The sequence below is a fragment of the Triticum urartu genome, chromosome 5A (genome assembly GCF_056163025.1).
Source record: "Triticum urartu cultivar PI428250 chromosome 5A, HENAU_Tu73, whole genome shotgun sequence".
Classification (NCBI taxonomy): domain Eukaryota; kingdom Viridiplantae; phylum Streptophyta; class Magnoliopsida; order Poales; family Poaceae; genus Triticum; species Triticum urartu.
The window spans coordinates 658,729,862-658,739,769 of record NC_141877.1 but is presented as its reverse complement, the minus strand read 5'-3'; the positions used below and the strand labels follow the sequence as shown (position 1 = coordinate 658,739,769).

Genomic DNA, 9,908 nt, shown 5'->3' with positions numbered 1-9,908 from the left:
AAAATGGTGGCGGCACTTAGAGCAGAAGGAGGGCACCGGAGAAAGGAAGAGAAGGGGAGGCGAATTGCACTGCTTGGGCGGCGTGACCTGGGGTAGGCGGCGGCGGATCCAGATGTTGAGGACGCCGGCGACGAGTGAAGAGCAACTCTGCTCCCGATCCATCCTGGATCGAGGTACAAGACGAGGGAACGAGGCGCTCAAGATTGCTGCTGATGCTCTGCGGTGCGCGGACGCGAGGAGCTGCGAGCGTTGAATGTCTCCGGGAGCGCGAAGGCGAGGTGGACACGGACTGCTGCTGCCGCGGCTTGCAGTTTGTCGGGCGAGGAGATCGAGGAACGGAGCGCGAAATTTGGTCGGACACGGAAAATAGAGAAGAGACAGTGCGGTGGCGGCGGCTAGGAGGATCCCTAGGGATTAGGGATTGGTCCGAAAATAGACTAGGGGTAGAGTGTATATACAGGAAAAGAAGGAAGTTGGATCATCCGATCAAAATCTGACGGACAAGAATAAATAGGCTCGGGAGTCCAAATAAGAAAACGGTGATATTTTGTAGACGTTTGGGGATGATCCGGACCCGTTGGTAACGACAGAGCGGGTCGGGTTCGGGACAGTTTCGGACGCTCACGTGAGGGGTTCGATGCACTGTGCAGAGAGGGTTTCGGGGTCTGACGATTGACAGCGGACTATGCAGAAAGCTTTGGGCTGAGAGAAGAGAAGAGAGAGACCCGGCAACTGTTTTCGGAGACCGAAAACGCCCGACGTTAGACCGGCAGCGGTGCCGCTATAGTTATCCGTTGGGGCATTAAACGGACTCCGAATGCGATGAAACTTGGCAGGCGGCCTACTAACAACAAAACAACACCGCACGCCAACTTTCATCTCATTCCGAGAATATTTTCCGGCCACTTATAAAATAATATTCGAACGTGCCGCGGGCGCGTGCAAGTGTGTCTGGACTCAGAACGGACAACGGGCGGAACTGGGGGAACCCGGACGGATGCAAGTTTCGAAAACATGATGATGCAATGCACATGATGACATGACAAATATGCAACACGCAAACAAATGACAAGGTAACAGCGAATAACTGGAAGACACCTGGCGCAACGGTCTCGGGGTGTTACACAACTCACACAGCTTCGTGGAGGTGATGGCACCGGTATTTACCAGGGATTCTTGGAGATGCGTGTGGCATATGATCCAGGTGCATAAGTTTGATTTGAGTGATTGCTTAGGAGAACTCTGTTTATACTAAATTACTTAGCTCGAGCAAAATATTTATTTGCCTGTAACGAGTTACACACATATATAATGTGGAACCACCTGGTCCATGCATGGAATTTCGACTTAAATATTACAGGAGATGTGTACACGTAAGTTTGACTTTCAGATAATACACGCCAAATTAAAGTTATGTCTTGCATGACAGTCTAGCTCGGCAGGGTAATGGAGGAAGAAGAGACTTACCCCAGGAATATCATGCAGAGCTTGCTTGTTTTTTTGTTTCAAAAGAATAACATGTTATTCCTGGGTTGACTCTGTCAACTCATATATGGTATTTATTGTTGCTGGCTTGCTAATGTTGGCGATTACAATAGCCTATGCAGTTATCTACTTCTCTGGCTGCAGTTTTATTACGTGAAAATGTTTTTGTCATATCATTTGTATCTTCTGTTCACGAGAATTTTCTTCAAAACACTAACAAAAGGACAATAGCGTATATATATGCACCTTGAGAGTTACATTGCGCTTGTACTACTATTACTACTGGACTAACATAAAGTCAGCGAGTTCCAAATTTTCATGTTTTGTTTCGACTGATTTTGTGGTTGTTCATCGAGTTTTGGTCCAGGTATTTAACTAGATCATTGAGATGCCATTCGTATTGTCCTGAGTACGGTTGAAATCTGAATCATAATCTACATGCCAAACTTTTTCTGAAGGGTTTTGTCTTCCACGTAGTAGGTGCTAATGCTTCTGATTTTCTTCTTCAAAAGACATATGTGAAAGGCTAACCCAATGTTTAGTTTTCATTATAATCCAGTCTATGGACCATGTACAGAGTCGACCATGGTTCAGAAAAGATCTATTGATTAAGGTTGGTATGATTTACATGTTCTGCATTTTGTGCAGTTTTTTAGACGTTTCGAGAGCGCCTATGGAAGGATTCGCTCTGCAGAAGTTACGATGGCTGATCATCGTGCTCGGGAAGCGGGGAGGATGTCATTCGGAACGCGTGCAAGTTCTAGAGGCATGCGTCCAGGAGGCAGATGAGGATGTCCATGCGGTGGCCGAGGTGGCCACGAGGAGTTGGGTTGGGCACTTGCCAACGCGAGGGGGTCGTTGTGCAAGGTACCAACACCCTGGTTTTTACCCAATGTTTCTTGGCTAGCTTTGCATGGTCGGGACTGTTTCTTGCATCTGGCAACGACTCATGCCATCCGGTAACCATCCATGTCGTCGTCGCTTGCTGTTAGTTTCTCTTGGATTCCAATTTACTTTATGTGGTGTTCCTTAATGCATAAATTATTTTCAATATGGGCGTGAGTCTGAAAAATGTGGTAAGGTTATCAACATTTGTTGAAACTGTAGAAGTCTGAAGATGAGAAGAATGATCTTTTATTTTTCATGTTGCTCTACCTCTGTATTGTTATATCACACGGACTTTTATCACATATGTTTGTGTGTCGCATGCCAACTTATCCGTGATGGGAAATTAATGTTTGGAGGTAATGTCGGCCTCACCAGTGTAAGGGAAAAATTGTGGGAGTGGATGCAGGTCATGTAGGCGAGACAGGAGAGTTTGTAGTTGTAGAGGATGTGTGTGGGCATAAAGGAGTTTCCGCTAATTACTTTTACATTGATTACTGTATGACGACTCTGATAGGTGAATAAAATGGCAAATGATCCCTTGATGGTGTGGATGTGGACGATTTTTTTTTAGCTTGACGCGTCATTGATGGTTGCGGCGAGCTTGGATGGGGAAGGTAGAGATAGTGGGTGAAGATAAGGAGAAGACGGAAGACAAAGAAGAATAGTGGTTTAATGGTACCAAAAATGAACATTATTGCTTAATGTGCACAATGATACAAAAACTAAATGTTTAACACGATTAATGTTGAACCACATGCGTATTTATACCCGCTGCAATGCACAAGGAATTAACTAGGGGCTGCAATGCACATGGAATTAACTAGGGGCATCTACTGGCGGTGCGGCTATGTGAATCGGGATGTGGTGAGGCATGCTGGCCGGAGTCCGGGCGGGCCCTTTCAGCTGCGGCACCTGGATGACGGTGAGCGGCGCGGGATGGCATTTCCTGTGGAATTTCTTGGTTGCAGGTGGTGCTCATGGCTTTGTGTGGATTTGAGTTGGCTGGTGTTGTGGGGCGACGCAAGGTGTCTGGTGGGGAGGTTGGCTGGAGGGATGGGAGGCTTCGATGGTGCTCAAGCCACCCGTCGTTGGTGAGGGGTCGCTGGTCATGGGTGAGATCCGCTCCTTCTCCTCACCTTTTTGTCGGCCGAGTGCTTGGTTTCTCATATCCGACCATGTTCAGGGCATGGTGGTCGTTGGCATCTTCGTCAATTGGGGCTGCTAGCCAGGACAAAGCCCGGGCCATTGGATGATATTGGAGTTGTCTAGATGCAGGGCGGCGGCCCTGGCGGCAAGGGACACATCGTTTGTGGAAGGAGCACGTGTCTCGGGTCTCTGGTGCGGGCTGGATGCCATGGTCACGCGAGTGGCATGGTCATTGGTCTCTCGCATACCATGACCTTGGTGCTGCTAATGTTTTGGTGTCTGGTTCAACAAAGATATGTGAGTGTCAGGGGCTAACTTGATCAATTTGTGGCAGACCGATGGTTCCCATGACTGTGTGGGTGTAGTTACCTCTTTAGAGGTTCCTTCATGGTGGCGCCCTGTCCTTTAGGTTGCTCTGGGTGAAATCTTGATCCCCAGGATCGGGCGGTGATGGCACTCCAGTGGAATATCCATCTTCTAGGCACCACTTTGAAGTACATGCTTCGTCAGTGTGTGGTTTCACCTCTTCATGTTGCCTAGCTCTCGATGGAGGTCTCTGTCGACTTCAAGCAATTGGTCCATCTGTAGTGTGCTTAGTGGCCGATTGGGAGGTGGTGTTGTTCCTTGCCATCCTTATTTTTTTACCTTGTGTATGTGTTGTGTGTGGTGGTGACGTGTTGTATATGATTGCGTGTATGTTTGTCATGCTTTATATATAATGAAGCGGGAGAGATCTTTTTTTAGTAAATTCATTTGTTGGCCCGTAGCAACATACGGGCACTCTACTAGTACATGTAAAATAAGAGTGCATGTGTGGCCTCTTATCCTCTCTCGTCTCAATGGATTAAATATGGCATGGGACTCAAAACACAACTAAATGGGACCTAAGGTGGGGCTATTATAATGTAAATCCAATTTTTTTGATATATGCTCTTTAAACCGAAAGGGAGAGAGTATTTGCGAAAACATTCTCAAAACCACTTGAGGGTCACTTTGGGGATGATTTATTTTGTTTTTGTAAACTCGGGGGATTAAGTAACCAAATTTAGTGTTGAGGGGCTAACCCTGAAACCATTAGGGTACTTCACTCTTTACACAATGATACATGCACATGCACACACAATATTGTTTTGTTCTACAAACATAAGTACTACTACTCACTTCATTTAAGTGATTTGCCTCATCCTTTATATTAATCTTTTTTTTGAACGGAGACAAAAGATCTGCCTCTTCAATTAATTATGAAGGAGATAATTTCTTGGTTAATTAACAGAAAACACATGAAAACCGTTACAAACATGTCCACATGCGAATTGCGAGCTACTCCCAAAGCATAAAATCACACACCCGCAAAGGCGGCCTGGTTGACACTACCAACATGCAACAACTTCAAGCCATGACATATGGAACATAACATTGCAAAAGAACCCCTTGTGAGAACCCCTCGACAACTACCAAAAAAAAAGGCTTTTATCTGGTTTTATAAATAAAGCCACACAGCTGAACCGGTATAAGGTGAAGAGAGAAACCTCTTACAAAGAAGATCAAAGATAGAAAACAAAAACAGCAGAACCCGCACCCCACGAGAAACACCTGAAAGCTATGACTAGAAGAGAAACCATGCCTCCTCGAAAGACCACCGGACATCAATGCAACACACATCCCAAGTTGTCACCGGAGAGGGTCCCTTGCCCTCTCGATCGCTCAGGATCGTGGAGCGATGAGCCTACCAGGAGACAACGAGGACCAAGAGCAATGACAACGACGTCATGTGTAAGAGATAGGATGCCATCGGGATCAACCCAAGCTAGAGCCGAAGGATATCCGAGAAAGAATTCGAGCATGCCAGCCGATCTTGAAGTGACGACCGGACAAGAAAGTTATACCATTGAAAACCTTTTCCGTATACAAAGTTATACAAGATCGACCGAAAGACGCGCTGCCGATCTGCCACGTCTCCTGTGGCCTTAGGGACATGGGTGGGTGGTGGATCCCGTCCCTTGCCGGCGAGAGGGCTTCATTTGTAGGTGTCTCTTCAAGTTTTGTAAAGGGTTGTGTCCTTCTTAGGAAGACGAAATGGCGGCGGCTTTTTGAAAATGGAATAAGGTTCTCCCCGTCTAGCCACTGTCTCGATGGTGCTTCTAGCATCGTCGGAAGGCGTGTGGAGGTGTGTCTCTGTCGGATCTTGCGGGATTCGGTCGGTGGTTGTTTTTGTGGATCTTATCGGACCCGGTCTTTGTTCGTCTTTCTTCATGTGTCTTTAGGTTGGATTCTTCCAATCTAAGTTTCTCTTCATCGGTGCCGGTTGCTGTTCTGGTGCATTGACCCTATGGGACCTTAGCACGACGACTTTCCGACTGTTTACTACAACAAGTTGTGCCCGGCTCCGGCGAGGGAGGAGCGATGACGGCGGCGCGCCTTCGGCTCACTTCGGTGCTTGCAATCGTCGCTAGGTGGTCTATGAATCTGGATGTAATTTTTACTAGTTCTGGTGTTAAGTGCATTGTCATGATTGAAGATGAATAGATCAAAAGTTTGCCGAGAAAAATTTGTAGGGAAACGAAGGGAGTAGTAACAATCAAACAAATTATAGCTGCTGTCCTTCGTATGTTCGGCAATAATCACACGGTCATGTCCACCATGATTACTGCCGATGATCACACCCACATGGATATAAATGGGCACAGATATATTTACATATACTGCACCCTTCTGCCATGACTGCATGTACATGGATGAGGATGATGTACGGTCGATCCTGTGCCGGAACTAGTGACCACAAAGGATTTGCGGGGTATACACACTGACGGGGTACTCAGATCTATCGTAAGTACGTAACCGAAATAATGCATCATGAAAACCACGACTTCGATCACGGCCTCACCTGCATAAATCTCGGCGTGTGGGTATGTTTACCACACCCGAAAGTACGTAGGAGTAGCTAGCTAGCGCGCGTCGAACGCTCGGTCTAGCATGCGGATCACCGGCGGGCAGGAGCACGCGCTGGGGGAGGAGGCGGCCGCCGTGGTGCGGCAGGCGTTGAGCTTGGCGAGGCTGCGGGGGCACGCGCAGGTGACCCCGCTCCACATCGCCAGCGCCATGCTCTCGGCGTCCCCGGCAGCGGCAGCCATCCTCTGCGCGGCCTGCGCCAGGTCCCAGTCCCACCCGCTACAGCAGCACAACCCGCTCGGCCTCCGCCTAGACGTGGCGCTCGGCTGGCTCCCCTTGGCCAGGCCAGCGTCCGTGATCCACCACGGTGGCGACCGCGTCGAGCCGGCGCCGTCGAACGCGTTCGTGGCCGCGCTGAAGCGGGCGCAGGTGCACCGGGGACGCAGGGGCGCCGTGGTCGGCAAGCTCGAGCAGCTTGTCCTCTCCATCCTTGACGACCCGAGCGTGGACCGTGTCATGCGCGCGGCCGGCTTCTCGAGCTCCCAGTCCCAGGCCGGGGCCAGCATAGTGAGCGCCGCCGTCTCTTGGGAGCACCCGAGTAAGGCAAGTTGCGACATCATGGAACTTCAGCCGTCGGTCATCGCCCACGTCGTCCCGGACGGAAAGTACGTAGCCTACTAGCTCCAGAGTGCGGCATGCATGCACGTCTATGATTGACTTTTTCCTTCTTCCTGTGAGCATCTCCAACTGACTCGGTTGCGCGGCGCGTTAATTTTTTTTATGGCACCGAAATAGAGTTTTAGCACGTCGGACTAGTGTTTTGCTTTTTCAAAAGCGTAAAAACAGGGCGCCCAATCTGGCGGCCCCACCTATAGCAACCCAGATTTTACAGCACACGCGAGCCGGCGCATCAAATAAGCAGCGCGCGATGCCGTTTTCCAGCACGCTGAACCTACTTTGCGCGTGCCGGATTTTAGCGTGTCTACTTAGAGAGCCAGTCTCGGTTGCGCGCGTGCAGTATAGTCGTTTTTTCCAGTGCGCGACTAATCTAGCGCGTCTGTTGAAGATGCTCTGACTGGCACAAATGACAACATATGCATCACGCCTGGTTCCGCAAGGGAAAGAGTGGCAACCTCTCCCGGATCCGCTCCCGTGACCCTGAGGAACCTATGTGTTAGACTGTTGGCTCGGCCTGCGTATAGATGGATCTTTAGCAACATAGGGTTCAGTGTTTTGCCTCTTTATTTTCGAATTACTTCCTCCGTCTTGAATTGCTTGTCACATAATTAGATAAAAATGAATATATCTAAAACTAAAATACATCTAGATACATCCATTTCTACAACAAGTAATTCCGGACAAAGGGGGTATTAAATAGATCAGGCCCTCACAATTACAAGGCACACACTTCGAAACACAACAAACATCTTGGAAGAAAAATTTACCTTTAGCAAACCAGCCTAATAGTACAACTAGTGAGCTACTTGAAATATCACACTATGGAATCACGCGGTAACCGTGATAAAAGCAAGTCGCGTTTCTTGACTTCCAAATGGACCAGAATACCGCAGGAACTCCTATAAGTGCAACTTCTCTGGCTTTATGAGGAAAATGCATAAGCCACATAACTAACACTATGAAATTATCGAGAGCTATCAGTTTCTAGTTGTGCATTTTGCAACTCCACAGAATAAATCTAGCAAGTGCACTATGAAAGAAAAGTTGCTCAATGATTACCACTTGATGACATAACATGCATTTATATCTTATTTAACATTATATCCCCATTTGAACAAATTGTCTTTAGCTAGAGAAAACTTTGACTTTCAAGGAGATCTAACAAGCCACAAACTTTAATTAATGAAACCAGTTCACCCGAATCGAACTTTATAGATTGGTACAATAGACGGAATAGAGAACTTCCTCCTACCATATGGTTCATGATGCGAATATGTCTATGTCTAACTGGTTCTCTAACATTTTTGTTTCACTCGGTGGCATTGTGTAAGGTGTCACTACATGGAGTCATGGACAATGGGAGTGTTATCATGCAGTTCTAGTGTTAGAAATGTAACCAGGGCTCTCTTAATCGACTATACTACATATGATGGCCTCTTTGTCCGACCAACCATAGGAATGGTACTATATTTTCATCTATGCGGTTTTCCTTGCATGATGCACTATTCTATCCTGTCGCTCATGCTTCTCATAGCAAACTTTTTACACAATCTTGGCTTTGTCATATGCCAACTTCTTCGAGATTAGGAGCCGACATAAAGGGTGTTTGTGGAACTGGGACCAACCAAACCTTATCGATCTCGAATATCCTCGTCTGTGCTGGAAGTAAATCTAGTTGCTAACAAGGCAACAATAGCCCATTTGGCCAATGTAGATGCATGCGTATGTATGGAACTTAATTAGGGCTGAGAAATAGACTAATTATGCCTGTTTTCTTACAGTGAATGTCAAGCTAGCAAAGGAAAATCAGGAACAACGCAGCCGGCTTTCTTATGCGGCACCGAGGTGGTGGCAACGACGGAGATCCTGCCTCCGTGGCTCCACCGCTACAAATGTACAAAATACACCAGTACAACGTACTGCGGCGCCAGTCTTCAAGCAAACGTACGTATAACACATTGAGATAGATACATGCGTCTAATGTCAGTCACGCATGAAGTCAAGAACTCACGATCCGTGACACGTGACAGATGCAGTCTGCTTCCCGCCGGCCGAAGTTCACGGAGCTCACCGCGCAAAATCTCAAGATCCTGTGCGGCGCGCTCGAGCTGCGCGTTCCGCGGCACGCGAACATCTTTCCCGGCATATCGAGCACGGTGCTCCGGTGCCGATCCGGCGTGACGAGGCGGAGGGCGGGCGTATGGCCGACGACCTGGCTGCTCTTCCGAGGAAGGGATAGTGGGGGCAAGACGGCGGTTGCTCGGGAGCTCGCGAGCCTCGTGTTTGGCTCCTACGCCGAGTTCACCACCCTGCAGGTTCAGGGTAACCCCGACATCCCCGCACACAACGGCAAACTTGCCCTGAAGAGGCAGAGATCACCGGACATCGACGGCGATGGCAATGGTGGTGACGTAGGGGCGAGGCTGTTTGAAGCGATTGCGGTGAACCCTCACCGCGTCATATTGATCGATGGCGTCAACCGACTGGATGGTGATTCGGAAATGCGCATCAAGAATGCGATTACGGGAGGAACAATGGCGAGGGGATACAACGACGACGTGGTTGGTTTGGAGGATGCCATCGTGGTGCTAAGCTCCGACGTGTGTGACTCGAGGTCTGTAGCTTCCGCTTCCTCCCCACGGGTGAAGCGACGACATAACAACGAGGACGAACGTGACGTCATGGACATGGAAGTGAGACCACGTCGTGGTCTTTGCTGGGATCTGAACGTTTGTGCAGTGGACGGGGAAGAGGAGGAAGACAGTTTGGCTCATGATGAGGGGGTCATAAGTGTCGTCGATGGTGTTTTCCTTTTCAATTAG

At 48.5% G+C, this 9,908-nt stretch overlaps 1 protein-coding gene across 1 annotated transcript; it reads left to right on the top strand.

Moving 5' to 3' along the window:
- Nucleotides 1–6,441: 6,441 nt before the first annotated feature.
- LOC125507583 (uncharacterized) lies at nt 6,442–9,908 on the top strand. The gene is made up of 3 exons (XM_087525116.1): nt 6,442–7,073; nt 8,868–9,030; nt 9,123–9,908. The coding sequence occupies exons 1-3, from the start codon at nt 6,493–6,495 to the stop codon at nt 9,906–9,908; spliced, it is 1,530 nt and encodes a 509-aa protein (XP_087381242.1). The 5' UTR covers nt 6,442–6,492.